The sequence below is a fragment of the Sceloporus occidentalis genome, unplaced genomic scaffold (genome assembly GCF_023333645.1).
Source record: "Sceloporus occidentalis isolate IW3139 unplaced genomic scaffold, rSceOcc1.0.p SCAF_81, whole genome shotgun sequence".
Taxonomy (NCBI): Eukaryota; Metazoa; Chordata; class Lepidosauria; order Squamata; family Phrynosomatidae; genus Sceloporus; species Sceloporus occidentalis.
The window spans coordinates 3,553,321-3,572,685 of NW_028317061.1; the positions used below are offsets into that span (position 1 = coordinate 3,553,321).

General features: G+C 37.9%; 1 protein-coding gene across 1 annotated transcript in view; it reads left to right on the forward strand.

Annotated features, from left to right (window-relative positions):
• The window catches only part of LOC149285315 (roundabout homolog 1-like), a 228,401-nt gene that overhangs the window by 191,857 nt on the left and 17,179 nt on the right, over window positions 1–19,365 (forward strand). The window contains exons 11-20 of the mRNA XM_089495532.1: window positions 569–650; window positions 1,555–1,723; window positions 1,823–1,989; window positions 2,295–2,416; window positions 2,705–2,936; window positions 3,560–3,681; window positions 4,736–4,907; window positions 11,375–11,572; window positions 13,803–13,829; window positions 16,483–16,525. Of these exons, the coding sequence (XP_089351658.1) occupies window positions 569–650; window positions 1,555–1,723; window positions 1,823–1,989; window positions 2,295–2,416; window positions 2,705–2,936; window positions 3,560–3,681; window positions 4,736–4,907; window positions 11,375–11,572; window positions 13,803–13,829; window positions 16,483–16,525 (1,334 nt within the window). The remainder of the gene's footprint in view (window positions 1–568; window positions 651–1,554; window positions 1,724–1,822; window positions 1,990–2,294; window positions 2,417–2,704; window positions 2,937–3,559; window positions 3,682–4,735; window positions 4,908–11,374; window positions 11,573–13,802; window positions 13,830–16,482; window positions 16,526–19,365) is intronic.

Consider the following 19,365-nt stretch of genomic DNA (forward strand, 5'->3'; position numbering starts at 1 on the left):
ATTGCAGAGATACAAGAGAATACGGGCCTTTTAAACATATGTTTCTAAGAGGTCCTTGTGCATATTGGAGTGTATCATTCAATTGACAAAGTGCATTTTATTGTAAAAATGTCGTATGTTCATACATAATTTTACATTTATTTCGTACATTCTGTATTTGAGTTTCCTGGGTATTTTTACATAAACAGCCATAGAAAAACGTCTTGTTCTAGAAAACATCTTCCCTCGTGGCAATAAAATGAAAATATGCACTCAATAAGCGCAGTCAAAAGATTGTCATAATCGTGTGCCTATTCTAAACCGTGTCCTTTGACACGCATTCACTTTCAGCAAATATTTGCATGTGTGATTGTGTAATTAGGCCGATAACTGTTATTAATTCTACTATATAAATAAAGTGATGTATTTTGCCACTTCTTTGAAGTCACGAAATTGGCTCCCACAAAAAAAAAAATGAATAGCTCTCCTACTATGCCTAAACATCCACTGCTAGATAGAAGCATAATTGCTTTTCCATCCCAGTGAATTTCTGATAGTTCCAAATACTAATTTTAGTCCTTCTTTTCAGCTAAGTGACACCGGCCGCTACACCTGCACTGCGTCGACTCCAAGCGGGGAAGCAAATTGGAGCTCTTATATCGAAATCCAAGGTACCAAACGATTACAAATGTTTTTGGTCACTTAGCACAGAACCGGAATATCTGCTCATTCGGTAAAAAGAAAACGTTAAAGGGAAGTTCCTTTAATTCATTCGTTGGCAAAATTGGTATTTGTGAATTTTATATATATATATATATATATATATATATATATATATATACATATACACACAATCTCTAAATCAGCGCACTCACATCAAATAGGTTTAAAAACACCTTTCTTAGATGACAAAATTGGAGTTTTAGTCACATTATATGGCCATATTATGCTAAGCCCACCACTACGCCAAAGTACTCCAATGTAGGTGGCCTTTTGGCTCCTGGTAAGCAATGTACTTGCAAAGATTTAGCTCCATATAAGCAACAGTATTTAGCGTTAGGACCCACCTACATTGGAGTACTTTGACGTAGTGGTGGGCTTAGCATAATATGGCCATATAATGTGACTAAAACTCCAATTTTGTCATCTTAGAAAGGTGTTTTTAAGTAGCTTTAACTACAGTCATGAGAGTTTATAACCTATTTGATGTGTGTGCGCTGATTTAGAGATTGTGTATGACTTTGGTCTTCAGCAGCACCCCCTTATAATTAATCCTAGTTCAGGTGAGTGCTTCCTTTTTATATATATATATATATATATATATATATATATATATATATTTTTTTTTTTTTTTTTATAAATCTTATTAAAAAAATAAATTTTTGCAATGGACCCCAAAGTCCTAATAGATTTATTTACCGGGCTGGGAGAAAATAAGCATCACAAACAAATGAAATTATAAAATTATATGGCAGTCGACAAGTTAAATAAGATGCAATGCTGACAAAAGGACTGGATAAAATATTTAATTTTGTTCTCACATCATTTTTGTTGTTTTTGTTATTCGCTTTAAAGAATTCGGAGCTCCGGTACAACCTCCTAGAGCGACTGATCCCAACCTGATTCCCAGTGCGCCGTCAAAACCCGAGGTCACTGATGTTAGTAAAAACACGGTGACTTTATCGTGGCAGCCAAACTTGAATTCAGGGGCAACTCCAACTTCATACATCATAGAGGCATTCAGGTATTGTGTGTACTCTTGGTGGCAGATGCCGTGATTGACAATTCACTTGTATATTTTGTATATTTTGCTGTATTCACAAAGATCTGCCTTTTTTTTTAGTCATGCATCTGGAAGCAGCTGGCAAACCGTGGCAGAAAATGTCAAGACTGAATCGTTTGCCGTTAAAGGATTGAAACCAAATGCTATCTACCTCTTCCTTGTGCGAGCAGCAAATGCATATGGGCTGAGCGACCCAAGCCAAATATCTGATCCTGTAAAAACACAAGGTAATTTAACTGGGTTAATAAGCCACCATCAGAGAACCTGCGCAATGCCAGCTCAGTGCCCACAAGTCGGTCACCGCCGACACGGGGTATCTCAGGTGTATCCCCAACACCAGGATAGCATCTCATCAACCTGCAGTATATGCACCCCAAAAGTACTACAGCAGTTATTTAATCCATTTTTATCCATGTTTGTCGGCTACTGTGATACTGGATTGCCTCTTAAATGGGTGTATCAGAACGTTTTAAGTTGTTCAGCCATAATTATATATAAATACCTTTTTTAATTCAAGTCTTGATCATTTCAGATGTACCTCCTACAAGCCAGGGTGTGGACCACAAGCAGGTACAACGAGAACTTGGCGATGTGGTTCTACACCTCCATAATCCCACGATACTTTCGTCATCATCCATAGAAGTTCACTGGACAGTAAGTAGAAATAACAATGGTAGCCTTCATTGTTCTCATCTTAGCTCTGGAATTTTAAATTTAAAGCGGATTAGAAAAGAAGGATAACATTTAGCATAAATGAAATGTTAATACCACAAGCACAATATATGCCCTCATTTAAATCATACAAGATTACACATTTTTCCTATTAGCATTTAAATTGTTCTTTCTACCAAAGTGATGGGAATGACAGTATTTCAAAGGATATGTCGAATAATAAGCCCACATTAACATTCAGTGTGTATTCATTCTTTCTTTCTTTTTCAGGTGGATCAGCAATCGCAGTATATACAGGGTTACAAAATTCTTTATAGACCAAGTCAAGATGGGAACAGTGAATCTGCGTGGTCAATGTTTGAAGTTAGAACCCCGGCAAAGAACAGCGCAGTCATTCCTGAGCTAAAGAAAGGTGTCAACTATGAGATCAAGGCTCGTCCCTTTTTTAATGAATTTCAGGGAGCCGACAGTGAAGTGCGCTTTGCCAAAACCCTCGAAGAAGGTAACATTTGGTTTCTCTTCCACCGACATGTTTTTTGCTTTAGGTTTTCAAAATCTGCTGTAGAAAGAAATGCAAAAACTATAATTAAGCAATGAATATCTTACTTTCTTTTTAGAGTCTTTGTTGAGTTTTTCTAAGGATGTAAATATATAGAGTAGGTGTCAATAGTATAAACACCGTGTTCAGTTAATCATATTAAAATGGGAATTAAGAATTGTCTCATTTGGCATATACCGGTATAAACTTTGAAAATCCCTATATCCTTGTTGCTCAATTATGACTGGATGGGTAAACATAAGTGTCCTGGTACACCACAAGCCTGGCTTTGGCTAACCGAGCCACATGTGAGCCAAGGTGGAAGACTGGAAGTTAGCAAGGACCAAAATGCAGAACGGGTGGCAGTATAGCCAACTTACTCCCTTTGGACAAGCTGGATTGCCCAGCAGCGCTCACAGTTGAGTTGACATGGCAAACTAACATTTATCTATTTATCCATTTGTTTTTATTTTTACTTTATTGAGAGGGTGGTAGATCATTGGAACTTCTTCCAATTTCTTCCGGTAGATATTTATATCGAGTTATAGCGAGTTATTCATTGTCTTCTTGACTGTTGATCCAAACAGCACCCAGTGCTCCACCTCAGAGCGTTACTATAACCAAAAGCGAGGGCAATGGGACGTCAGTTGTAGTCGCCTGGCAGCCACCTCCTCAAGAAACGCAAAATGGAATGGTTCAGGAGTACAAGGTATGGTGTTTGTTTGCTACTATTTACTTTTGCTCTGAATAGCCTTCATTGTGCCTCGGTTTAATGTGTGTAACACAACATGTAGACAGTCGCAATGGATATCAAGAAATAAAAGTGCAGTGTCTCCATCTAGTGGCATAATGAAATCATTACAACGATAACATAGAATATTACTATTATACAGAATAATAAGAAACAGAATACAGGTTAGCTGATTAAAATTAAGGGCAATGTTTAAATATCATTTAAGTAAATGATTACAATGTATCTAATATGTACATTGTACATAGTTTCTATTGGTTCATTTTGTAAAAAAGGGATATAATCATTCTAATCAGAATTTTAAACTGATAGAAATAGCTGATTCTGTGTATACCTGTACCTCTATCTATCTATCTATCTATCTATCTATCTATCTATCTATCTATCTATCTATCTATCCATCTGTAACATGGGACTTATTCGCTATTCGAGAGAGTTGACCTCAGCAGAGATCTGAAATTGGATCATTCTTGGGTAACAAATCAAGAGTCACCAAGCAGTCTGTTTATTTAATTGAACAGGTCAAACCTGACCTAATTGACCTGCCGAACTCTGCAGAGTCACATCTGTGTTTCTGCCCCGGGCAGCTTTAACAGCAAACTCCTCGCAAGGCGATCGGTTGCAAACTGTTTGAGCAGGGCTCTGCTTACCTTTTCTTTCTAAAAGTCCAAATAATTATGTGATGCACTGCTTGTTATCTCCTGTTTCCCATTGTACAATATTATTTTGACATAATGCTTAACCAATTTCGGCGGTGGATATCTTTAAGCGACACTTCCACGATGGAGAGGTAGCAATATGACAAATATAGGTGCAGTTGTGTGCCTACATTTGTAGATAATTTGGATCAATAAAATATTTAAAAAAATAAACATTTATATGAACTAATACACAGGGCAGCATTGGAAGATTATTCAGTTGAAGGAGATTTGAGTCCACCCCAGGACAAAGCTTCACAAAACACTTAATTTTTTTCTAATTGTTGCTTTTTGTTTTTTTTGTTTCTCTGTAGGTCTGGTGTCTTGGCAATGAGACTCGGTATCACATCAACAGGACAGTTGATGGCTCTACTCTGTCTGTGGTTATTCCGTCCTTAGTTCCTGGCGTCAAATATAGCGTTGAAGTTGCAGCAAGTACCGGGGCAGGGCCTGGGGTGAAAAGCGAGCCTCAGTTTATCCAGCTGGGTGAGTTATTCTACAACTCTGTTTGCAATGATATCTCCTGTGATAGGTTCTGTTTGTCGGTGAATTAAACAGCCAACAGTGAGTGTCTCTGTTTAAACAATCACCAATAAATAAATAAATATATATATATATATATATATTTGTGACCATCCCTGAGGGTCCTAAATGTCACTTTCAGTGATCTTAAGCATGGTCCTCTAGGGCAATAAGGCTCAGGAACACTGATTTGCAACAAAATGTGTGATTTGTTTGCAAGGGCACAAATCAAACATCCCAATCAAATCAAACAAAATCATAAAAGAAAAGCCTAGCTCCCAATTGGGGCCCCCTCTGGTTTATTCTGTGCCGACCCAGGCTGGCCAGCCTAACTACTTACTTCCCATCCAGCCCCAGATAAGCCAGGCTCTGGAAACGTCCCCCAGACAAAATACACAGGTCCAGGGATGTTTTGTCCACCTTGATCCCGCACTTCTTTTTAAAGGAGCTGCTCTACTTACATTGCTGAAGTTAACACTGTTCAGGATTAGAAACATTATTCCTAGTTCTGTTGAATGCTCAAACCATCAATGGAAAATCTATTTTAATCACGTCAAATTCAGGAAATCTTAATTGTCGAGAGGCATTAGAGGCATAGAAACAGAGGTCCACCATGCTTTGTCATCTAGTGGCAAGAAGAACAATGATATCTTGGCTGGGTATGGTCTCATATCTAGGAATCCTTGCCTACTGTAGTGGGGGAAAGATGTTAAAGAGCAGGAAGAGAACGATCTAAGGTGACCCAGGTCTAAAAAAACCAACCGGTTAGGGAGAACATTGGGTTTAATCATTAATACTGTGATCCCTCACTGATTTCAGAATCCAGACCCTAAATGTTTCCCAAAGCGGGTTAATGATTCTCGTTTGGGGATTCATGTTTGGAGAAGTGTGTCCGCTCTGCACTCGCCCAACCTTTAGCCCTTCTGTTCCCAATAAAGAGTATTTTACTTTACTGTTACACAATTGCAAACACATGTTATACAAACTGCCCCGTATACAATCTGACAGCCTTGGTATTGACATTGGGCTTTTGCAGATTTTAAAGTTCTGTGTTTGCTTGATTCTCCCATTCTCATTCTTTAAATCCCACATTTTTCTCTAATTACCGGTATTTTATAATTCTAATTTGGCATCTAGTGGTAATATTCCATTCTGGAGGTCATAAAATTACCTTTTTATATCACATATTTATATAGCTACAATTGAAGTTTGAACTACTAATAAAACTGCATGTATTTTTTCTTGGGAAGTGAGTGTGAAGTAATTAAAATTAATATCGTTATATTTATCATGGGTTCATATTCTTATGCACCTTTAAAAAAATATATATGGACATCTGAAATGTATTTAACTTCTACTGTGTATTAGAATTTATTGTATTTTTCTTAAGAATAAAAGTGACTGAAACTAAAAGGTATTTTACCCTTTTTAACCAGATAGCAAAAGCCATAAGTTAAACACTAATAGGAATTAATTGTCTATTAATATAACTGTAAAGCCCATAGCCTTCACGCATTACATTTTTGTATTGTATAGAATTATAGTTTTGAACAACATTGAGTAAAATGCTCAGATTATTTCTTTAAACATCCACTAGAGGGCCACATTGCCTTTAAGAAACACATTGGTGTTCAACGTATGTGCAAAGGATGTGTATGTAGATAGATAGATAGATAGATAGATAGATAGATAGATAGATAGTAATAGGATAGATAGATAGATAGATAGATAGATAGATAGATAGTAATATGATAGATAGATAGATAGATAGATAGTAATAGGATAGATAGATAGATAGATAGATAATAATTAGATAGATAGATAGATAGATAGATAGATAGATAGGTAGATAGTAATAGGATATATAGATAGATTATTTAATTGGCTAATACTATTTAATAAATGCACCAATATCTATTGCACTGCTGCTTTTTGTAAATAAATTGGTAATCATGGTACGTGTTATGTTATGACATGGCCAACAAATAAAAACATAAATCTATAGATTTCATCCCGAATAATGAGTTGACCTCGAGTTCCGTTACATATAATTTCATATACTCCTTTAATAGAGAATAGCTCGCTATGGAATCTGCTGGTGCTTTATAATTAAAATATTATGTAATTCCATCATTTGAGTTACTAAGTATTTTTATTTAGCTTTCCCTTACAATCACCAAAAAAATGGTAAAAGCAGTTAAATAAACTGTTAAACAAAGTGTTTTGCCTTAAAGCTGATACCTGTGTTCATTCAGTTTATTCTTATTATAAGGCAGTTAGATTGGTTTAACGATTTCTATTTCATTAACTAAAATTTACAGGGTTCTTTAAGAAACTGTAAGCCTTAGGCTTCCACTGGATCGTGATTTGAGGATTTGTTTTAATTATTTTTATAGGTACTTTGATTTCCCAATTTTATATATAAAATATATAAAATATATATTCAAGTAATTTGGTGTAGGGTACATTATCTTATCCCTGATTTACTGCCTTCCAAATGTATTTGTTTAAAACATATTTTACGGCTTTTTAAATTGGCTACTTTTCACCTTTCCAGGGTAATTTTGTATGCAGACGTCCTAAGAGGGATTGACCGTTTAGGACTTCCCTGGGAAGGGATTTTGTTAAGCACCCGTATTGTTTTCTCTGAAATGTTACTGATTTAAATTATTTTAAGCCGAAGGATTTAAGGAGTAAATTCTGTTGTCTTAAAATTAGAAATGTAGTCCATTTCTTTCCAATCCCATCACAGTCTCAGCTGTGCTGTTCAGACAAAGAAGAAGATATTGGGTGGCAGTTTAAATCCATTCGTCACAGTGCATTTTATGTGTTTAAACCCATCTGGCACTTCAGTAGGACTTCACTTGGCCGTCTATATAAAAACCTGAACCAGCCCAACGTAACCTTCCACAAATAACTGTGAAATCTGTAAACCCGGCCGATACAAAGGGTGTATTAGGCAGAAAAAGAATAGTTCTGCTTTAATGAACTTTAAGTCTCTGAACTGCTCCAAGGATCACAGACATAAAACTTTCATTCGACAAATGGCCGTAGCAGGTGATTATGTGGAAACCTAGCTACTTGACTTAGATATTTGACGGCTTAAACTGCATAATGTGGCACAAGTCAAAAAAATATATATATATAAAACTGCTGGGGCTGGGCGAAATATTGGACAACGCGATTGCCGGAGTTAGAGAGAAAAGCTGGATTTTTTGCCTGCTGCCGGAGTAACACCTACGCAAAAGTGGATGAAGACCACGGCCGTCACTCGGCATGCATTGTGATGCTGTGATGAGCAGTTACCCGATCAGCGTTTATTTATCCATGTAAATCGCATGGAAACTTTAGAAAAAATTAAATAATTCTAATGAGTAAATATTCTACAGATTTAATCATTTCTGTAAACAAGAGAAATTAAAAGGAACCGGTTCTGGAGCTGCAGCCCTTCCGCAGCAACACTTGGGGTGTATTGTCCTTTTGGGCGTTCAGGCTACCTTGTTGAATGAGATCTCTTATGTTGTATACCGGCCACTTTACACTATGAAGGACTGTGCCGACGAGGCATAGCTCCATGGTGTTCTTTCCGCAGCTCCATTCAAAGTGGGGCTCCAGGATGTGTTATGAATGATGGTGCTCGGTACTAGTCGGTAGAATAGACGGTGGCGGCAAAGGTAGATGGGGACACTGTCCTAGGCCACTTCAATACATGTCGCAAAGTGCCAAGGCCTTAATATTCTGAAATAATCATTCCGAGTGTCTTAGATAAAACATATTTATTATTATTAAGTTAAAAAAAAGGATGATATTTGTGTCTACGTGCTGCTCTGTTGCAATGTATCTAGAGTTTATGGCATTAGTTAACTACGTTCTAAGTCAATAGAACACACATGAAAGGAATTTCAAGAGATTAACGTGTTTTTATTGCCAAATTGAGTACTGGCATTTAAGATGGCCAGATATAGTTTAATTGGATTTTTCTTAATTCTGCGTCTCGACTGTTACTTGTAAAAGGCAGGTATACGACTCCTGCGCTGTGTTTACTCCTCTGGACACTAGAGAATGAGCAAATATGTTTACGGCAGTTCCCCGCATTTAATGCACGGTGTGACCACTCATGCCAAGTGTTAAGTGGTTATGGGAAGCCGTTGTAAACTGTTTTAGTTTTACAAGCACTCACTTTTATGGAGCAGGATACACAGACCGAGGGTAATTGGGCCTGGTCGGTCAATCACAATTTATTTAAAAAGGTTGGAAGATTGCTTCGTTTGTCTTTGAACTTGCTCTATCTCTCTCTCTTTGGTAAGGAAGATGTGTTCTTGATAGGCAGTATACAATCACATAGAGTTTATATAGTCTACTCTATTTAACCCCTTAATGACAAAGTGCATTGTTTTCAATGGGTTTAGGGACCGCCCATTGTCCTTAAGGGGTTAAACATAGTTAGAATGACTATTACTATGCTAAGTAGGGTTTCCTATGCATTCCAGAACCCTGACAGGCCAAGGATCCTTAACTTGGTTCTGGATCACGTTACTCCCATCCATCTGATCAACCACATCAGCTCCCTTCATCGGAGTCATGTTACAAATTTATTGATCTACTAGCACATTTGTGGCTCACACCATGAAATCTGTACATGGTTGTATTTACACCCATCTGGGGCGGAAAGAGTTAGACCCCAACCCCCCCATACATACATGAGAGCATGCACACGCATGGTTTTATTCCTTGTGTCTATGGGATGTTTGGAAGTGAGAATTTCATCCACCATAAATAATCCATAGGTTAACTCATATGAGGCTCTGACATTCTATCCCATCCTGATATAAATCACGTTCCGATTGAAGGTAAAATAATTAAGCGCGGGCGACGACTGTGAAGCCGAGTATGGGAGCAGAACTCAATCTGTGATTGAAGCAATTAGGCAACACCATGGATACACACATCCACAAGCATATCTGATCTGAAGCATTTTAGTAATATGCTCACAGCCATCGGTTTGTGGATTTCTCTTATGCCCGTGACTCGGTTTGTCTTATCTGTGCTGCCTTTTGCTGCTTCAAGGTCGTTATCTCAATGGGAGCTGGGAGGGTCGCAGCCATGCCAGCTTATTCCGGTATGTTAAGGCTTAGCGCACAGTGCTTTCAGCTATGACTTACATCCACGCTGCAGGCGTAAATGGTGAAACATAAAAGAGTCCGCGAAGAAATGATTTTTTTAGACTCGCAGTATATATATTTTATGGATACTATTATTTTAAAGTACATATATATCTTTTTTTTATTTTCCTAGAAGTAATATTGAAGCAAAATATATTCTGTGTATGGAGGAACTTCAGTTAAACAATAAAAAAACATGGTATTGATACAGTGAGCTGGAATTACATGATAAATAACCGCAGTTTGGAACTTATTCACTAATCTCAGGGGGTCTTTTAGTCACAGCTGTTCTATGCACATATAGGGGAACTTCTGAGGGTAGGTTACCTGGAGCCCTCCTTCTTCTAGGGCAGATTTAGTCCAATGCATCCTTTAGTGAGTTGGGGTGGGATGGATGAGGGTGGGGAGTGGGCACGCCTGGACAAAGAAGAAACTGACTTAGAGATCCAGGGAAGCAGGGTTGCACCCGGAGACTTAGGGTCAAACCCAGAGAGTTCACAGCTATGTCCCTATGAATTAAGTGTTGGTATATTTTTGGTGTCATATTTGTTATAGTCATTGTATCCAGGTGTTTTCCAGGTTCCATCAAGTATAGGCTGATATGCATGCCCTCGGTAGCTTACAGTCTAGAGGGAAAAAAACAGCTTGATACAATGTTACAATGCGGAGCTGTGCACGGGTGCAAGCCATGGCCACTAATGTTAGCATGTAATAGAAATGGACAGGTATGGTCTACTGCAAGGTTCTTTGTTCCAGGATAAATCCATTTCAGATCCACAATAACTGCATGAGGAACCTTCACTCTTGGGCCAGCCAGTGCACTTCCGTTAGGAGAAACGTTAGAACAAGATCATAAAAACTAGAGGTCAGAGGCTTAGATGTAGAATAATGAAATGTTTGCTTTACTGTAAGGGTGATAGAGCTGGAACTGGTGGGACTGACTGGTTTCCTGAAGGGGCTAATACAGCGAGGGAATATAGACATTCGTGGGGTAGGCAGATGGTTCCTAAATCTAAGACAAGTTCAAGGGCTGATTAAGGTCTGAGTCTTTATACAGGCAATAATGGGCGGACTAGGTGTGTAGAATCATTCTTACTCTGCATCAATGTTTTTCAAAAGCTTCACTACATCACAGTGATGCATCTGAAGCCTTCAGGAAATAAATTCTCTGATACCAACGTTTTTACAGCTTACAAAAAATAAAAATACTATTTGCATCTTTAACGATTAAATGATGTGTTTAAATATATCGTGATTCTTTTATTTCAGATTCCTTTGGAAATCCAGTTTCTCCAGGTGACCAAGTCAGCCTTGCCCAGCAGATATCAGATGTGGTGAAGCAGCCGGCGTTCATCGCAGGGATAGGTGCCGCCTGCTGGATAATTCTCATGGTGTTCAGTATATGGCTGTACCGTCACCGCAAGAAACGCAGTGGCCTTACCAGCACCTATGCAGGGATCAGAAAAGGTACCAGGGCTCTCATCTGTATATTTTAATGTTACTAGGTCTGCGAGTCTATGCGAAGATGCATCTGGGTTGTTTTCTGGAGGAGTGGGGACAACCGCATATATAATGCATTCCGACTCTTTACCTGTACTTATTAGGTTTAAAAAATAGAATTACATTATACGGCATTATTATTGGCAAACTGCTTTTAGACTAAATTATTCCAAGGTCAGATTGCATTGGTGAACCTATGATAACCCCATAATTAGTAGTTTAGACAGTGGTGGGACTAATTACCAATTAACGTACTTTGACTCCTTTTCAATGATTTCTCAGTTCCTAAAAAAAATAAATCTAACAATGTTTACATACTTAGGTCAAAAGAAAAAGCTTTCATGTTTTTTTCCCAAACACGGCGCGTCCTTGTAATTTCGAATTAACGTTAGAGACGATTCATTCTTGTTTGAATAGCTCTGCACTTAAACGTGCTTATTTCTTTATGGCCGCTTGTTACTATGGCTCTATATATTTTTCTTTTTTCGGGTCTCTCTAAATTGCATTGACTGTGTGAAAGGAGTCAGCCTAAAGAACGCACAATAGAATTCCTAAGATAGACATCGTAGCACTGCAAGTGAAGGACGGCATATGAATTGGCAAACAAAACAAGGGTTTTGTTTTTCAGTTCAGTTAGATAGGTTAGAAAATAGGAAATAATGCAACGAACAGAAGGGCTTTTCTTAAAATGGTAATAATGACATAAAGAATGATAAAGTATATCAAAATAACAAGAACAAAAGGGAAAACACATATGTTTACCCTCTCAACTAAAATAAATGAGCGGTGCTACGTGTATCTATATAAATATATATCCATATATATCTCGGGGGGGAGGACAGTGGCAGCATATCTCGGGGGGTGGAGACAGAGTGGCAGCATATCTCGCGGGGGAGGACAGTGGCAGCATATCTCGGGGGGGTGGACAGTGGCAGCATATCTCGGGGGGGGGAGACAGAGTGGCAGCATATCTCGGGGGGTGGAGACAGAGTGGCAGCATATCTCGGGGGGGGAGACAGAGTGGCAGCTTGTTTTTTTGGTGCTTTTTTAAAGAAAAAAACTTTTTCTTTAAAAAGCACCAAACTTTTAGGGTGCGGCCTATATACGGGGGCGGCCTATATCCGAGCCAATACAGTATATATATCTTTATGTAGTGTTCTGGAAGCAGACAGAGAATTGTAGGCCCAGACGAGTCATTTGTTTTGGGTCCCAATCGCGCCTTCTATGTAATTTTTTTTGCTGCTTGTGTGGCAGATCCTTCAATTTTATTGTGTTGGCCACAAGAGGTGATTGATTCCAATACCTATGCATGCGCAAACGAGTTCACGGAACACGCAGATGCTGCCCGAAATCCAGAAAAAGAAATGGGCGCTAGTTACTTTTTTAGGAGCCAGGAAGAAATGGATTTATAGTTAAAAAGGTGGTAAACAATGTAGGCATTAGTGAAATTATAAGAGCCATGGCTACCTGGCTACCTATACACAGATTTATATCTAAACTAATTCAATAGTAATTTCAGTATTATCTAAAAAAATAAATAAATAATGATCTTATACATATTATCAGGTGTTTACACATAGATATATGTGTGTGTATATTCCAGTTAGTGCAATCGATGTATAACTTTTTCCTTCGTTGCGTCAAAAATACCGAAATTCACGAAGAAAATGTATACATCAACAATAAGGGTTTTCTGGAAAAATGGCATTTTCTAATTATTGTTTTTGAGCTGTTATTCCCTGCATTATTGACGGTATAAGCATATGCATTCAGACCAGACTGTTTCTCATTTTAAGTAGTGATGCAGACATATTGATGGAACTTGGAGGATAACCAGTTGTGGTTCATGGCGCGGGCCCTCCGGAAATTGTAAAGGAGGCTTGTAGTCAGCATTGGGCCGTTGCAGTGGTTATTGATTGGAGAAAGATTTATAACTACAGCACAACAACTCTCTTAAGCAATGCTTTCTCGCCATCATTCATATGCGGAATACAAATCGAACTAACAATTAATTGGAAGTCGTACCCACCCCGCTTGAAATGTATCTTGAATGCAGTCACGAAGCCCTGTACTTAATTCACTAGGCTGCCTATTTACTTTGATTTACTATACATTGCTTGACGTGTACTAATGTGATATGTTGCTTTTCTTTCTTCAGCTTAATAACCTGTTTTTATTTTTGATTTTGATTTTTCAGTCCCGTCCTTTACCTTCACACCAACAGGTACATAGTATTTGCACTCCTCTCCTTTCTGTGTTGTTGCATGTGCTTTGTAATCGTGTAACTGTGCTGCTAATACTTCCCGATCTAACTGTCTAGGGGAAAGGGGTGTACATTTACCGAGTGAGGAAGAACTGGACAGTGATGTCCCTTGAGTTATTGGAAAAAAAGCCAATGCGTCCATTAGAACATGAGAATATAGCGGTGTGGTATTGGCATTTTAGGCTCTGTCCATTTAATAATGGGCCATAGCTCCTGAGATCCGCAAAGAGGTCCTCATTGAGTTCAGTGACCTTCAGTGTATGATGGAACTCAACTGGAACTAGCTTGGAACTCAATAGTTTAACATGTCTTCCAAGTTTAACCGAACCAATCAGTTAGTTGGGGATCTTGCCTCAAGTTCACTGAAATCGTTTGCCGAGCCAGAGTACAGGTGATGACATCTTTAGAAAGGTTCCTGTCTAATATCAACTTAGGGCCCCCTTTTGTCATGATTTTTCATCTCTAACTGTCTCCATGATATAAACAAGAAACCAACCATCTTCCCCCAATTACCAATCTACCCAATTTATTTTCTAAAAAAATAAAACAAATACCCAACGTCTGCTTGATGAAAAAAGTGACACCCCTTCTCCCATGGCCTCTTATGCTTAAAAAATGCAACCCAGTCCTTAACCAGGGGCCACCATGATAAAGAATTCCCTACCTTGAAATCAATGCAATGTATTACAGGTAGGGATGTTGGGGGTGGCTGGGGGGGGTAAACCCTTGGGACCTCCGAGACTGTGCCTCATACAGCAGTCCTGGATGGTGATGACTTTCATACAAAACACCAGCTGTGAATATTAGTAATACGAAAACCTGTTGAAAATTATTCTTCAACATGGTGAACTTTTTCCATTAAACCCTGCAGAAAATGACGATATTTGTCAGGCTGTGGCTGTAAACGTTATTATTTCATCGATATTAAACTAAAATGTAGAAGGTTTCTTCTAAACCCGCATTTTGGTTGTGCAGGCCAGCTGGCTTCATTGGTGGCAGCCCCTTCTCTTTGGCGTTACCTTAGTGAAGCGTTTTAACTCTGCCTGTTAAATTTTAATCCCGTTATTATAATCTCCGCAGGCAGTTATCTCTGATTTGCAGCAGTGGCAGCTTGGAATTTCTCTAAAATGACTTCTTTCTTAAACACATTCCTAGTTAGGAAATGCATAGCGGTAGAATCCATCAGCATTTTCCCATGTCACTAATCTCTTTTAACCCCTTCCTTTAATGGCATGCCTAGAAATAACCATTTTCTAATGTACGAGATTATCTTCTTTGAATGCTGGCGTGTGCATGCAACAGCAATGTCGCTCTCCAGATAATCTGACGTAAACTACAACACCCCCGGATTTCTCTTATCCTCCCGTATTAACTAATCAATCCAAATCCTAATAGCATTTGGCAATCTTCCACCCAAATATTTCCACATGGCGTTTAACCAAAATTTCTTACTGGGTCGCTTAATGTTTATTTTGGGTCGGTTACGTGATCATCAGCATTTTTACGTGATTCATGTTCGTTTGTCATAATTACTGTTTTTTGAAAGCTGATTTTTATTTATTTTTTGATGTGGGGAGGCAAATGGGCGAAGGCTTTCAGTTTCCAGCTTAGCTGGACCATCGGTTATTGCACACACAGCAATATCCCAAGGGGAGGATTAAACCTCTCCCTGCACACTTTACAGTAAATTAGTGTCTTGCTGGCATTAAAAAACAGGCCAGGTATTAACTCCAATCTAGAAAAGAACAAACAGTTATATTTTATAATACGTTCCATATATATATATATATATATATATATATATATATATATCTATAGTGCCATCACACACTGTTACAATAGAGAACAGTGAAAATATTTAAAACAAAATGCAAAAATAAAATGTTATAGTGGTACAGAAGGATCTAAGATTAGTTATTTTAAAAGAAAATTGGAAAAAAATAAATTATTTCACAACATAAACTTAATAATGACTTAATAAAATAGTCCTCACTTTGTATATATAAAAAGGCCTTATGATCAGCTAAATTAGCGTTATAGTGAATATAGTTAACACTAACTTCAGTAATTATGTTACAAGAAAGGAATAATCTGTCCACCTATCTACACACACACACACACACACACACACACACACACACACACACACACTATATATAGATAGATGGATAGATGTCGACATGGATACTATATATACATATAACATATATGCTGTACTAGACAAATTTTATTTTACAACTGTTGCATTTTTCGATTTCTTAAACATTTTTTCATATTCCAAGCTGTCGTCGGATGTGACCGGCTATCTATTATGTTAAAAAAGATCCAACAGACACAGAGTGATCTATGTCCCATCAAAGCATGTTGTCATACTTCCTGTTTTAGTTCTTAATCTAAAGGATTTATCATCCCGACTGCCATGTGCTTACAAAGGAATACATTTGGAGATGCAATTACATGCTGAATACTTTAAGTAAATTGTCATTTTGTGTCTAGTGATTGACCAGAAAGCGTGGATTTAATGGATCAGTAGCCTCTACCATGCGATGCAATATATTTATTATTTTGCTGAAGTTTGTATTCTGACAGCTGGTGTTTTTATATCTTGTTTTAGTTGCGTACCAACGAGGTGGCGATGCTGTGAGCAGCGCTGGCAGGTGAGAAAATAAGATTTTTTTTGTGATATAAAAAAATATAGCCTTTGTCATCCTTTTTTACAGTTAACAATGTGCTGAGGGCTTCTTTTTTAGTGAGTGCCTTAAATCATGTGTGTTATATCTGTAGCCTCATCCAATAACCAGATAGTGAAGACTGGCCGTTTGAATTCTGTAACGTTATAAAATTAGTAATTCACACTTTCAGTACATTTCATATCCTTCTGTGCATATACAGTTTTTATATATATATGTGCAATGCAAAACAATGTTTTTTTTATAGCATGCATTATACAATCCTTCCACTAGAGGGCGCAAGTTAGTTAAAAAGGAATTTATTATTCTTTATTGATTTATATAGCGCCGCCATATTCAGCAGCTCTGTACAATGAGTAAAAAGGTATCCTCCCGGTATTAGTACATTTTAAACAGATGTTTATCTGAATCTATTAACCATGGAAAAGAAATATATATTCCTATTAGTTTTGTCAGACCCCTTGAATGTATGTATTGTACGAAGCGCAGCGTAAAATGTTGGCGCTATACAAATAAAAGATGATAATAATAATAATCTTTGCTTAATCGTAAAAAAAAAAAAAAAAAAAAAAAAAAAGGGCAGTAAAATAAGGACTGAACTCAGAAGCAAGTGATGTTGAAGTGTGGAAATGTGTGTCGAGGGGCAGTTGTGTGAGCTTAATGGAAAGAGACAAAACAGGAAAAAGTTAAGGAGAGGTCAAAGAAAAACGGAAAGGGAGAGTGGAGAGGAGGAAAAACGTGTGACTATGAATCCCTGGGAACAAATTAGGAGACACCCATGCAACTCTCTTTTTGTTTTAAAGAACTTAGCCATCATTAACAGCATCCACTAAACATAGCCATATTTTTCCAGGACACGTTGCTAAGCAACATATTAATGTATATTGATTTATATAGCGTCATCATATTCCACAGCGCCGCCCTGCAGTATGTGAAATGTATAACTGGGTAATGGATCCGCTTTAATATACATTAACATACCGCAGGGAAGCACATTTCGCGTGATGGTCAATAAATATGTGTCCTGGGGGAAAAAAAATGGCCGCTGATATTGCAACCCTAACCCAAAGTCCACCCTCGATTTCTGCTCTATTTGCATTTTTCCTTTAATCCTTCCCACTTGTTTTATAGCCGTACAGTATAACAAAGCCCGTATATCCCGGCAGTAAAATAAGTCCTGGAGCAGGCAGATGGAAACATTGTCATTAAAATGGCTCGCAAACTGCTGAATCCTAAACAAATGAACCCCCTACCTCTGCAGTTTGCCGTGTTCTGCTGATTGATGGAAAGTTGTTTTTAGGTGACAGGTACATTTTAGAAATTGGGCTAATGGAGTTGAAGCTCCAAGCTCATCTCGCAAACCCTTTGCATATCGGCAGCTCCACTCGCAACCATCTGTTGTGCTGCTGATTCATTATATTATTAGTGTCAATGTATTTGCATTAACATCTCAGCAGAAAAGTAACAAGGAACACCCCCAAGCCTAATCCCAAAAATACATACTTTGCACTAGATCCGCCGCTGGTATAATATGCTGCGCCTTCCATTTTACTCGCTTTCTTTATGTACAATACCTTTAGTAAAATATCAAAGGTTCTACAGATATTCCGCAAGATCGCTCTACTCAATGAACGTTTCATATGCACGGCTTGGAGGAAAGGAGAGAGAGAGGCGACATGGGAGAAATATTTCAATACATAAAGGGATTTAACAAAGTAGAGCAGAGAAGTTTATTTCAGATATAATGTAAGGATTTTTTGTGAAAGAGTGGCGCTTAGGTCGTGGTAGAGGCTAAAACAGTGAAAACATTCATGGGATAGGCATATGGCTAACCTGAACCTAATATGAGACTAAGGACTGATTAAGGTTGAAGTCTTTACATCAGGAGAAACAGACAGACTAGATGGACCGAATGGTCCTTATCTGTTGGAAAATTCTACATTTATTTTTTAGGTTGATTATGGCACCAATTACATGGCATGATATTCAAGAGTTATTCCATCAACCCAGTCACCATATTGCAAACGTTTTTAGTGCTTCAAAAAGCCGTTATTTTGGTAAACTGCATTATAGTAAGAGGTCAATTGGCCATGACTATTTAAAGGTACTTGACTTAAGTGTTGGTTCCACTTTAATACACCAAAGTATATGTTTAAAAAAAAAATACCCTATAAAAAATCAAATTAATGAATGCACGTGGCATTTGCATTTTGCCGGACCATGCATTGTCCCGAAACCGAAGCAGCAGGAACCGTGTTCTCAGTAGACAGGAGTCATCGAAAATATGTGCAGAAAAACACGAGCTAGCCCCAAAAGCACCTGGGTGCATTTACTATCAAAAACCGAATCATTAACAATTATTTAAATGTATGAACCAATTGGCAATTTAAATTGCCACAAAAGTCTTATATGCGCGATAACATAACTCGCTACGTACACTCTAGAGCCAAAAGCAGCTGTGTTAACGCGCGTAGAAATGTGACCTTTAATTGGGTCTCAGGTGAGCTTCGTAAGCAAGCTAGGAAAGTCTCGGTTTCTCAAAATCACAGCCGCAGTCACTAACAATAATTTGTTTATTTAGAAAAATGGGGTTTTAACCCCTTCAATCCCAGGGGTTTTTGGTACCTCAAAGCCCAGAGCAATTTTGCCATTTTTGGGGTATGTCGGTTTAGCGCTGATTCTCTTTTCCTGTGAATAGTGTACCCATGTAAACTATATATTGTTTTTTCAAGGAGAGATAGAGCTTTCGTTTGATACCATAGTTGGATGATTAGCTGAAAATTTAGAATGAGAAATTTAGTAAAAAC